The following is a 13,181-nucleotide window of genomic DNA, read 5'->3' on the forward strand; positions in this document are numbered from 1 at the left end:
TACCAAGAACAGTATTGACATCCTCATAGGCATATACATCCATGTTATAGATGGGAGAGTATTGTAAAACAATGTATCCAAAGTTATGGAAGTGGAAGACTATTTATAGATAGAGTTATGTGTTAGTAATTGCCATTGAGGATTAGTTGTAGGTTGTTACATGATATTAAATGGAGGAACTCTAAAATATGAACCTGTCATGAGGTAGATAATTAATGTGATACCAAACTATTTGACCAAGCAATAAGTATAGAAATAAAGTTTCATCCATTTAAAATATAATATCATAATATATCAGTCAGATTGTTGTACTTAGATGCAACACATTACAATACATCCAAAATATAGGTCATAAAATATATCCTTGAAATAATGTAATTATATGACCACAACACAAAAGATTTAATAACCTAGCAATAGGAGGTAAAAGTTTGTCCCAGCAAAATGGCTAAATAAACAACATGTAAAATCTTCCATATAGTGAAACATTAAACTTGTTGAAGCAGCTATTCCTTCTTAGGTTTCTTGAGCATCTTTGTGGAAGAAGCTTTTGATGCTATGACAGAGCCAACATCGATTTCAGCGGGAGATTGAAGTTGTTTTCCTAAGCGCTTTGGTGGTGTACTCATATCAATTATGTCAGGATCCACTTCATCAGAGGCAGACAAAGAAACCTATAACATTGACAACTAAATCATTATACATCATCATATAATTTTAAACAATCGCATTGATAAAATGATATTTGTATGAAATTTACCGTTGGAAAAATAATGTTGTCAGATTTCTGAGAAGATTCAGCAGAAGTATTGTCCTAAAATTGATAATAGCAACATAATAAGATTTAATCATTCGAGTTTGAATATTGATTAAAGCATATGAAAATCAATGTAACATTACCATCACCTCATAATTGGCTTCTTTTGCAGGTAGTTGCAACTTTCCTTGAGGAACCTGCATAATGGTAATGATGGAATAAGTAGTTATAATTTGTTATGAAAATGGATTTCAGTCGAAACAAACAGGAAACAATTCCAATACTTAAGTAAAATACTAACATTGGCAGCTGGAAATTGAGATTGAATGTCCAGGGCAAATTCAGGACTTTCATGAATACCAATGACAGACCCAGTTTTCCATTTAGCTTGCCACTTAAGCTTAACATCCAAAGTTTTGCCAGCAATGTCATCCATTATTACTGGATTACTCAAAGGATCATTTATTCCAAGCTATTCATTAACAAAACAGCCATCAATATAAAGTGGTTGTACAAATAATTCAAATTAGTATTGTAAGGAAAAGAAAAATAAAATGAATTTTCACCGCAAGCATTTCAGCACGAAGGTCAGCGGCACTAATTCCCAATATTTGAGCACATTCACGGTCCCAAAAGACAAAAGTTGCCTTTACATCACCAGCAGCAACCTCAACATCCAGTTTGTACCTGTAATGAATAAATAATGAATATATAACCATTCCATTGAAGAAGAAAGATAAGTTTAATATGAATGTATAAAATCAGATACACCAATATTAACCTTATGATCTCAGTCTCAGTTTCATGATCATCTCCACATTTATAAGGAGGAGCTACTCCAAAACACTGTTTTGGGCATTTAAAACAGGTAAGATAGTACCAACCACCTCTACTGGGTTTAATCTTGACTGTGGTAATGACTGTGACACATTTAGCATCCTTGATAAAACAAAAAGTGCATTTGTTAACATAAGAAGAACAATGTACAGCTGCAGGCAAATAATGAGAAACATAACATTAAACCTGAGGTAGTTGGACAATTTTGCTAAGAGGCATGACTTCAGCATTGTAATAGAATTTCTGCTCTGGTGTGTATGGAACAAATTGTGTTGCTCCACTTGATTGAGATCTCATTTGAGATGGAGTCTCAGCAACAGCATTAATTGTTCCATTTTCAATACCAGCAGCTAAACTGAGAAAATAATTTTGGATACAGTTAGCAGACCTATGTAATGTGATTGCTATAAGACACATGTGATTGCCATAAGACACATAGAAAATAAAAGGTGTTAGAAACTTTTAATTATCTACCATTTTTTGAATTCAATGATCTCTGGAACATCATCATTGATGAAAAGCTTCGTAGTACTCCAGGTGTTTGAAATGTTCAAGGCATATTTGCCTGCAGAATAAATATGTTATTAATATATTTTCTATATATATATGCATACATAATTGGATTCACAGTTATATGTATATATTTTATCAAACCTTGAGCTTTAATCTTGGCATATTTCATGAATACAATAATTGGACCATCATTTGCTTTGTTCTGTACATTGAAGAATTTCATCGCATAGTTTTCCCACAGAGTGCAATTAATCAGATTGTTGCTACAAATGTATCCAATATAAATCATGAGTGATTTGAACATCAAAATGTTATAATAGATCAAATATAATTTAAGACAGTTATCAATTGCAGAATATACCTTAAGTCTCGAAGAAAAAAGTTTGATTGAACTTTCCTGTTTCCATGATTAGGTTGTTGAAAACCTAGTTCATCTACCATTCCAATGATATCTACAAATAGACAATGACAAATAATGTAAACTTTTAGGATGATAAATCAAACAACAAACCAAAAATAATTCACTTTAAGCATAGAAAATGACAGTATTTACCATATAAGTAATCTTCACGAAAATTCCCATTAATAATATCCACAAAAGATTTGAACTTTGTAACAGGGTCAGCAATTTCATGAACATTGACATCATTAACTAATGTACCACCATTGAACCCCAACTTGAATTCATGGTGTGATGGCTTGAATTGGTCATCATTCTTTGATACTTGAAAGTTCTGCATAGTGTAAGTGTTTTTGACAATGATAGGAATCTCATTTTCAAATTTCTGTTTCAACTCGTTTGGAACTAAGACAAAGATATCATCTCCCTGAAATTAAATAATATTAATCTCTGTATGTAATGTTTGTTTTTTTTCTTGACAAATGAATGTATTGTAACATTATTTCTGAACATCAACCTCAAAACTAAATGTTTTAATAATTTATTTGATTTTTACCTTTGCATCTACCACAACCATTTCAAAGTACTCCTTCCCATCTTTGGTAGCACTCCATTTATCTTTCACTTTGACAGCTACTTTCCATAGATCCTTACGGTCAGTGATGTCTTTGATAAACTCAAAAGCCCTAGCCATTTGCTGAAATATCGAAATATACTTGAAAAGGACAACACATTATTAGCAGTTTTAAAAGTAACATGACTTCAAAATCTGTAAGACACTTGTTCAACATTTCAACCACTAAAAGTGACTTAGAAACAAAACATATGACTTCAAAATATATAAGACAACTTCTTCAACTTTTGAAGCATTAAAAGTGAGATACAAACATAGATTTTGAAGCAGAAAAACAAAAATATGAACACATCAAAATAGCAAAACTTTGAAGTATTACAACTTTAAACATTAAAATAAAACATCAATAAAACATAACTTAAAAATTTTCTAACTCAAATGACCAACCGTTAAAGCAAAATCAAAAGAACCAACATTTGAAGCGTTAAACCGACATTTAAAAAAAACTTTGGAACCATTAAAACCCAAATATGAAAACATAAAAAGATCTAAACTTTGAAGTTAAAAAACAGAGTATTAAGTTGTTGAAGAAATTAATAACCAAAAACGATTTCATGAAAATATCAAAACTTATAACTTTAAACATGAAAATAAAGTGGTGAAAACACAAAAACACAAAAGTTATAACTGTTAAACACAGCTCAACACCATGAATGCAAATTTTACTCAAAACCTAAACTCAGACTTGTGATCTTACATTTTAAAGTTCGCATAAGAAGATGAAAACATCTTATGAATCGGATGAATGAAATGCAAGGAGATGAAATGAAAGAAGATGAAAACGTTACCTCAAAATCTTGCTTGCTGAGAACAGTTTCTGGGAGAGACAACCAAGACAGAGTTGGTGAGCTTTTGGTGTATAGAGAGAGGGAAAAATGTCAGTTTATTTGAGACAAAAGATGTTTTGTTGCAAAAGAGGTTGATTTGACAGGTGTACTTTCATTTCAAATGTAACCGGCTGAATTTGTTTCCAACCATGGCTTATATTAAAAAGTGAATTTGTGTCACAAATATGTACTTGCGGCTTGGTTATGTATATATGGCTTGGTTCAACACAATTTAGTTCAGTTAGCAGTTTTTTGGACATCAATTGCCCTTAAAATGGACACATGGCAGTTTATTAAGCAGGGGCATTTTAGAATTTACCAGGGACAGTAATATTCTTATATTGTATTGGATAATATGTTTCTTTGAATGGTAGATATGAAGATGTCCTTAATGATTTCAAAATTCAGAGAGGGTTAAATTGGGGAAAAAAAGAAAGAAAGAATTGGGGAGACTTTTGATAATGTAGGGTGTGGAAGGAGAAATTCTCAAATAAGAGGAAACGACTTACCCTTTAGGCTAGACCCAACCCTAATATTCGTATACAAGTTTCTTTCAGCACTTACCAGTTTTCTCAAGCGCCCTGCTAAATTACCTACTCCCTCCGTCCCAATTTGATTGACACAGTTGACTGTTTCACGCATGATGGTGCATAATTTTGACGATTAATATTTTTAATTGTATAATAGTAAAAATTTGATATTTTGAAAATACTAATCGAGACGTATCAAACAACATCTTATATGCTAATATTTATTTTTGTTTATTAGTAGAAAAATAAGGTCAAAGCAACATGTGTGAATAGTGCACAACAGTCAACTGTGTCAATCAAATTGGGACGGAAGGAGTAAATACTTATGTCTGCTACTTAAGTAACGAACAAAACCTGTCACCTAAGTAGAAGATGGGAAAAAAATTCAAAAACTAGAAAGGTTTAAGATTTCACGCCCCACATCTCTCTCTTTCTAGGAGTTAAAGATGATGATGGTCAGGCTGCAACTTTTAGGGACATTCAATAAATCCCCTAATAGGAAATCTGGCATAGACGAATTCACCATAACCACCTCTACCTCTTCCTCTTCCTCTTGGGGTAAAAGTAAATCCGAGCGGATCCCGAACCCTTTTAGTTAGTCATAGCGATCTCAATAGGTCCCAAAAATCCCATCACCGATTAGTATGATGATCTCAACCGTCATCAAAGAACATGAATGAGATCGTTATGACTAACCGACGACGGACTATGTGGCCGTTTACACCGGAAAAAACGAAAATGAAAAAAAGAGTAAATTAATAAGAGAAAATTAGAGAAGAAATGGGAGAATGAGAAGAAATGTAAAGAAAGACCATTGACTGTTAAAAAAAAAATAAAAAAAAATTCTGAATCTGAACTCATACCTTTGCGTTAATATATGCTTTTTTTTTTTTCCTTTTTTTCAACTTCTACGAGTATTTTTTTTTTTTACTCAACTTTTACCTATGGGAGTGTTATATGTCAGGTTTTATGTAATATCATTATTACCTAACACAAATATATTATAAAGTTTATTTATTGACAATATTATAATTTGGTAAAAAAAAATAACAATATTAGAATATATTAGCTATCAATGTGAGGGCTGAGTAGCTCAACTGTTTTGAATTAAAGATAAAAGGAGTCGCTGAAGCTTTAATGTTAGTTTCATAGGCAAAAGATGGATATACGTGATAAGGAGTGCAAATATATACTCCATCCAGTTATAAATATAAAAAAATGTCAAAATATAATTCTAAAATTCTAGAAGTATATTGAAGAAATTAGTTATATGTATGGTCAAAGTAAAACTTTTCTGCCAGCCACCAAAACTTTAGATCTTAACTGTTGGGTCAACAATGAGGGGGCAGCCAAGGGATCATCCACATTGGGCTCAAGAACAACTATACAAGTGAGTTGGACACTACACTCTTACCCAAAACCTTAAGGTGTTAGGTTTATGGGTCATCTCACTTATAAAATGTTCAACCTCCACTTTTCCAAGCAATGTGAGACTTAACCACTCACAATTGCCACAACAATCTCTCCCTCAAGTGTGAGTCCATCCACTATTGGATATGCTCCCCCTCAAGCGGAAGCTTTCTTCATCCTCCACTTGTACCGCCGTAAGCCACACTACTCCACGGGACTCGCCGCCTGACCACCTTTGTCAGGAAGACTTTCGATACAAGGAGTCAGTTCAACACTTAGTGTGGTGTCCAACTCACTTGTGAAGTTGTTCTTAAACCCAATATGGATGACCCCCCTGGCTGCCCCTCGTGATGACCCAACAGTGGTATCAGAGCCGATGGTTCGACGAAGGGTTGAACTGGCTCCTTGTATCGAAAGTCTTCCTGACAAATGTGGTCAGGCGGAGAGTCACGTGGAGCAGTGTGGCTTACAGCGGTAAAAGTGTAGGATGAAGAAAGCTTCCGCTTGAGGGGGAGCATATCCAAGAGGGGATGAACTCACACTTGAGGGGGAGATTGTTGTGGCAAGTGTGAATGGTTAAGTCTCACATTGTTTAGAAAAGTGGAGGTTGAACACTTTATAAGTGAGATGACCCATAAACCTAACACCTTAAGGTTTTGGATTGAAGTATGGTGTGCAACTCACTTATGAAGTTGTTCTTAAACCCAATGTGGATGATCCCCTGGCTGCCCCCTCGTGATTGCCCAAGAACGTTTCTATAAGTCAATGCCTTCCAAAGAGTCACTTTCTTTTTTGACAAATTATTACCAAGAACCACTTGTGACTATCAAGTGGAATTAATACTCTAAATGAGAATTTCACATCATTGGTATATTGCACAAATACCCTTGAAAGTTTGACCGGCCTAAGGAGTAGTAAGTAATTTAATAAAACTGGCATCTAGATGAAGATACTTGTTCAAACTTCAAAGGGCATTATGCGGAAGGACCCTCATTCACATATAGTATAGATTTTAGAAATAGTCACCAATGCCTTTTTGTCCAAGCAATTAAGAGCTATGAAGCACGGACATTCCTCGTATTAGGCGTGTCTGGTGTCTGACACATGTCGGTGTCCGACACCGACACTTATGATTACATTGAATATGTCATTTTTGCAATTATTATCGGTGTTAACATGTCAGTGTCCGGTGTCCGTGCTTCATAAGATTAAGAGCTTGATTTTCATCGAAGAAAAAGTTCCCGCAACCAAACTTTATAAATGAAAAACAAAAATGAACAGTAAGGATATTGTGAATTAATTTGAATTCCACAAATATATTATTATGGCAAGCAAATAATGGATTGAATTCATCATAATCTGTAAACCAACCTATATTTAATTTAACATAGATTTCTACTGCAAAATGGAACCACTAAAACAAAATATTTGAATACCAAAGGAACTAATGATTCTAAGTTCAAAATTGTCATATGTACAATCTTTGAATATCATAACTTTCTAGAATAAACTACATGACTAAGCTGTCTATCGAAAAGCTTCATACCCAAATTTTCCTTGGCGACTGTTTAGATGCAAATTGACGCCTTTGAAGTCCGTTTATTCATCCCAAGGATGATCACCATTACAGTGACATCATCGTGATACTTTCTCCTCCTCCCATCCGGAACATTCATCAACTCCTCCGTGGTGAAACCTGTAAGAGAATCGATCAGGTAACCGATAATAAAACACAAATATCTATTCATAAAATTTTGAAAGAGATCTCGTAAAACTACCTGCAGAATCAGCTGCTTTTGTTACTAATTCTTCAATGAGAAATTTAGCTGGATCACCGTGAGGATTGCTTAAGATGTAAGACTCGACGAGATTTACTGCTTCCTCGTTGCTGAAGAAGTCGAATAAACCATCACTTGCAACTATAACGAATTGATCAGAAGTAGAGATTTTATGCACATTCAATGATGGTTCAGTTGAAACATATGGTGGGCTTTTAAGATCACGAACTCGAAGGATTCCCATTAATGCATCATTCAGAATTTTCTGCATGAAAAATAAAATAAAATCAAGTTTAGATATTTTTGGTAAGAAGAGTAAACTCAGAAAACTCCGAAAATTGGATAAGTAGACGAGCAAACTCAGAAAATGCACAACACTCTTCCATCTATTTGGATGCTGTATAAATTTGAAATAACTATCTTTCTATAAAGCCCACGTACATGATTCGACACCGGTGTAATACAACATATATACGAGGATATGCGACATTCTTAAAAACTAAAGATACGATGTGGTCTAGAATCTAGAATATATTGACACAGTTATACATTAACAAAAACACATTACAAAAATGCATTATATCTGTAAAATGGTATTTTTTTGTTAATATATAACTATATATGCAAATGACGATCACAACTTACAACAAGATACATGTAATAAAAACACGGAAAACACGAACATATCTTCCTTGTAAACGTGTCATAAATGTATCTTTACCCTAATTGATGTCAAAATGTAACAAAATATCATTAGTCCTATTTAAAGCAAGTATTGACTCTATTCAATTGCTTACTAGTTACAGTCTAATACTAATAGTATCATTTTCATCTTATTCGTAATATCCAAACAAGCATAGCTTCTAAGTCTAATTCACCAAACAGACAACTTTGTCAAATCAAAAAGTTGATCAGCATCATCGAATGAATCATAACTACAAATGCTACTGCAAAAAATCAGTATCCAAAATCATTTGGAAACTAATTGGCTAAAACTTTAAAGAGATACCAACCTTTTTCAAGTAGCCAACTCCAAAAGCGCGCGTAACCTTCAATTTGCCTTTCACTCTCCCTGATACAATGGTCTTAGGATCATCAGGATGACTAGCAAGAAGTTGAGTTCTTTCATCTTCATTGTCAACAGTATGACCATCAGTAAGCTGAATAGCTTTCAATCTCTCATTCCCGTTCATTCCATTACTTGTACTGCATGTCGCAAGCACTGCTCTACTGTCCCCTAGATTGAGTGTACACAAATCATTCCCGTGAAGAAGCACGAGTAAAACACAAGATCCAATTGAGACTAAATCTGGACGTTCCTCCATTTCCTGCTCAACCATGTACAAGAAATCATTCTCAACCTGACTAAGAATGTGTTTGAGGTTATCAAGTACCACATGCGAAAATGATTTACTCGATGAAGATTGGCACCCATTAAGAATACGACTATCATCCAAACACTCGTTGTCAGAAGCATTCTTGATGGAATTTGGTTCTGAATCCCAATCTATTGTATTCAGATAAGATACAATAGAGTCATAAAGTGTACAGGCAAGAAAGTCCGCTGCATCCCTCCCATTAAAGCCGTCATAAATTGCGCAAAAAAGCCACCCCTTTTCTTCGGAACAAACTGCTTGAACTCTATCTTCGCCAGCAGCTCCTCCTGCTACTTGTACTTCCGTAGCATTATGGAAACAATCACTTCTAGAAGGAGGGCTCATGAATCTTAACGAACAAGGGTCATTTTCAAGCATATTACTTGGACTGGACGGGCTGCAACTTAGGTTTGACAAACTACTATGGAGAGAAGATGATAGCGTGTCTCCAAAATTTGGCGAAGAGGGTACCCGCCGAAATGAATTAGGAGAGTCCAAATTCGGAAGGATTTCTTCTCCTATCAAACCATTGCAGATGTTTGTGTTGGCAAGTGTAGCGTTTGCACTTATGGCAGCACCTGACAAGCAAGAGAAACTGCTCGTTCTTCGGAATTCAGGAATGATTTTGCAGCCATTGGCAACTTTGCAAGGGATGCCTTTGTGGCTATTGCATTGATAGCCGAAACTTATTTTCAGTTCACCTTCAGGACTAAGCATGGCTACCTCCTGTTTAAGAAATTCATTCTCAACAATATCAATATCACTGGTATATGTTTCTAAATAAAACAGAACTTTCAGTAACATACGAAATGTAAATGAAATTCATATTTGATATAGAAAACTCAACTGATTGATTTTCTAGATGGTGTAATGGCACAATTGATATACCAAATAATGCTCCAACAAGGGTTTAATCGGTAAACTTTGCAGCCTGCACCACATACAGGAGTAAGCAGCCATCAGGTCAACAGATAAAGAAATGACAACACTGAAACGAATTAGCAACGAATTGTGATAACATAATCACTTTTTTGACGGTTAATGCATGAAAGTATCTAAATTTGTGTACTTTGCAGGTATTAGCGAGTATATAAGTACTACGAAGCATGCTACTAAACGATATGACCAGAGAGCAATTTAAGTTGTGATGATAACATTAATTACATACAATAAATGGAAAAGCAACAGAGATTCATCGAAGTAGAATTATGTTTCACTGTAATATTAACTTCAATTCAAACATAGTATAAAATTCAGCGTCGGATCAACTCTCTCAATATCTGCAAATAATGGTATAAAATTCTCCTTTGAAATCAAGACTAGTGAGGAAAGGGTTATAGAGAACATAACAAAAGCATGGACAATCAGAGAGAGACACACACACACACAGACACAGAGAGACAGACAGAGAGAGAGACACACACACACACACACACACACACAGAGAGAGAGAGAGAGAGAGAGAGAGAGAGAGAGAGAGAGAGATTAACTCAAAGGCTCTATAAACATTAAACACAGTATCAGCATAACATCACAGAGAGGCCAAGAAGATAAACCAACTTCACAGTAAATGAATGGCAAGAATCTCAAGTTGTAAATTGACTAAATTGAGGCATTTCATTCCAAAAATACCAAATTATGTTCAATTAATTTTTTCTGTGAATGGGAAAAATACAAAAGACAAAAGTCTAGAAACACAAATCTATGTGTACTAAAATCAAATATCCTAGTTGCTTACTTGCTTCCAATCTCTCTCTTACTCAATCAAACATCATTGACAATGACACTTATATTATACTAATACTTACAACCATTGGTTAATGCAAGAGCCTAATTAACTATAACAAACACTTGACAAAACTTCATATAAAATCACACCAAAGGCCCATTGATATCACTTCCCAGCCTGTAATTATTTAACCTAATTAAAAAAAAACATGTCATACAATCGATATGATGTGACTCCTCGTAAGTAGAACCTCATAGTATTACTCATCCTTACGACTAAGACATTGACTTAATCAATGCTGATTCGGCAAAAAAAAACAAGAAAACAAATATTAATGCTGAAACTAAACTTATATTTGTTTTCTATTATTTTTGTCGAATCAACACAAATTTTGAGTGATTTTCAAGTATCTACCTTAGATTACATAACACAGTTTTCAAACCTAAAAAATTGAATTTTAATAAACTAAAAACAATTACTCATAATTCTCAATAGCCCATTTATTTTATTGAAGCTTAAAGCATAAAGCTAGAATCTTTTTCATAAAATAGTCAAAACCCACAAAGAAAAACAGAAACATATGACATAGGAAACTCAGAAACACAAAATCTTCTACAAACAAACACACCTTATTAAATAATTAAAAATTTCATTTTTACATAAAAATAAACTAAATATTAATAAAAGAAGGAAAACCCACTTACCAATTGATCCTTAAGAAGCCAATGAATCAGTGAAGAAGCTAAAAATGCAGCTACACACAGAAAGAGGGAAAAAAAACACAGATTTATGATAAGAATTATGGAAGAAGTGAAGGTGAATTATGAAGAGAAGAGAAAAGGGATTGTTACTTGAATTAATGTAAGTGGAGAATAAGTGCTTTGTTCCTTGAATGAGACGCGAAAAGCGAGATTGTTGCAAATTCGAATGGTAGAGAAGAGAAGCTGTTTTTCCCCTTTTTATAAGCAACCAAATTTTTCATGGTTCATGATTCTCTCTCTCTATTTCTTTTTATCTTTTCTTTGTTTATTATTCATTTATTTATCTTTTATTTCTTTGACTTAATTCATTTTTCTTTTTTTTGACTAAGACTTAATTCATTTATGACTAGTCAAAAACCCTATTATTTTTTTCATTAAAAAAACGAACTATTATTTATTTGTCTTTTAAATTATTATTATTATCATTTAATTGTACGAGTTTGAATTCATAAAACGGTCATTAATGTTACCGTTGTTATAATAACTAACGGGTCATGCAAGCGCGTTCCGCGCCTGCTTTTATCTAATTTATGTTCAATTAAAAAAAATATACTAGTTTGGACACCCGTGCCAAACACGGGCTAGAATTTTGTCTAAATGTTATTTAAAATTATTTTCACTCATCATATATTATATCATCATTATCTATAAAGTATTAATTAATGTCATATATTCTACGCATATTTTTTTTGTAAACTAAAGTTATATTCCGCGCACAATTATAGAGATTAATTCACTCGAAGTAATTGATGTCCATTTAAGGGGTTGACATTTCCCAATAAAATGTTTCTCCTACGCACCGCTCGGGAACTACACTATTTTTTTAATTATAGAAAAATAATATTTAAACAAACATATGACATTTGTAGGTTTTCTACCTAATATAATATTTTAGCTAATTTAGAAGATTTGAGTCAAATTTCCTAAAAATGTAGAAAAAGATGGAATGTAGTCATCATTTAACCGTTAAATTGTATTACAATGAAACAAATATTAGTATACATCATTAAAAACTTCATGATAAACTACATTAGTGGTCTCATTGCACACTTGATTTTCTTCATCTTTTCTTCATCTAATATCAACATCTTCAGACTCTTCTTTCATGTGACTCTAGACAAAGAGACATATAATTGTCCATGAGTGAATATGACGCAGTACGGAAGCGTGAAGGAAAAGCAAGCGCTAATCCTTTTAGATAAAGGTTCTGGAATCCACCAGATTTCCGGAATCCACCATAAAGAGTAACTAATCTAGAATCCACTAGACTTCCGGAATCCACCAGAAGGAGTAATTTGGAATCCACCAAACTTGAGAGAAATCTCTGTATTTTTATTAAATCAAAAAGTTGCCTTTCAAGGCTACAATAGTTTGGTTTAAATAGTGGTGAAAAATAAAAATAACAAATCTCCTAAAAGATTGTAAAAATAAAAATAACTAACCTAACTAAATAAAAATAATAAATCTACCTAAAATATAAAAATAACTAATCTAGGTGAAATATAAAAATAAGAAATCTGCCTAAAGTATAATAAAACTAAATATAGCTAAAATAATAAATTATTAAGGAAACTCTCCTACATCAGTCTCCTCTACCTCAAAAGAACTCGACCCCGAGTTCTTATCTTG

The 13,181-nt window shown here is 33.4% G+C and overlaps 2 protein-coding genes across 5 annotated transcripts; both read right to left on the minus strand.

Moving 5' to 3' along the window:
• Positions 1 to 314: 314 nt before the first annotated feature.
• On the minus strand, positions 315 to 3,322 carry LOC123885475. Of its 2 annotated transcripts, none has more exons than XM_045934760.1 (12): positions 3,064 to 3,322; positions 2,661 to 2,934; positions 2,469 to 2,559; positions 2,249 to 2,370; positions 2,069 to 2,159; positions 1,781 to 1,949; positions 1,539 to 1,696; positions 1,324 to 1,444; positions 1,059 to 1,229; positions 907 to 954; positions 761 to 814; positions 315 to 674 (listed from the first exon to the last, which is right to left on the minus strand). In XM_045934760.1, the coding sequence occupies exons 1-12, from the start codon at positions 3,199 to 3,201 to the stop codon at positions 507 to 509; spliced, it is 1,605 nt and encodes a 534-aa protein (XP_045790716.1). In that variant the 5' UTR covers positions 3,202 to 3,322; the 3' UTR covers positions 315 to 506. The 2 variants fall into 2 exon arrangements, with proteins under 2 accessions (XP_045790716.1, XP_045790715.1); XM_045934759.1 differs by having other exon boundaries at positions 901 to 954.
• A 3,882-nt stretch (positions 3,323 to 7,204) lies between these two features.
• LOC123885574 (probable protein phosphatase 2C 40) lies at positions 7,205 to 11,804 on the minus strand. Of its 3 annotated transcripts, XM_045934858.1 has the most exons (6): positions 11,643 to 11,804; positions 11,496 to 11,545; positions 9,910 to 9,993; positions 8,700 to 9,788; positions 7,687 to 7,951; positions 7,205 to 7,604 (listed from the first exon to the last, which is right to left on the minus strand). In XM_045934858.1, exons 4-6 carry the CDS (start codon positions 9,777 to 9,779, stop codon positions 7,477 to 7,479), a joined length of 1,473 nt encoding a protein of 490 aa, XP_045790814.1. In that variant the 5' UTR covers positions 9,780 to 9,788; positions 9,910 to 9,993; positions 11,496 to 11,545; positions 11,643 to 11,804; the 3' UTR covers positions 7,205 to 7,476. The 3 variants fall into 3 exon arrangements, with proteins under 3 accessions (XP_045790814.1, XP_045790812.1, XP_045790813.1); XM_045934856.1 differs by lacking the exons at positions 11,496 to 11,545; positions 11,643 to 11,804 and adding an exon at positions 10,553 to 10,746; XM_045934857.1 differs by lacking the exons at positions 11,496 to 11,545; positions 11,643 to 11,804 and adding an exon at positions 10,231 to 10,746.
• Positions 11,805 to 13,181: the final 1,377 nt, after the last annotated feature.

The sequence above is a fragment of the Trifolium pratense genome, linkage group LG5 (genome assembly GCF_020283565.1).
Source record: "Trifolium pratense cultivar HEN17-A07 linkage group LG5, ARS_RC_1.1, whole genome shotgun sequence".
NCBI classification, from domain to species: Eukaryota; Viridiplantae; Streptophyta; class Magnoliopsida; order Fabales; family Fabaceae; genus Trifolium; species Trifolium pratense.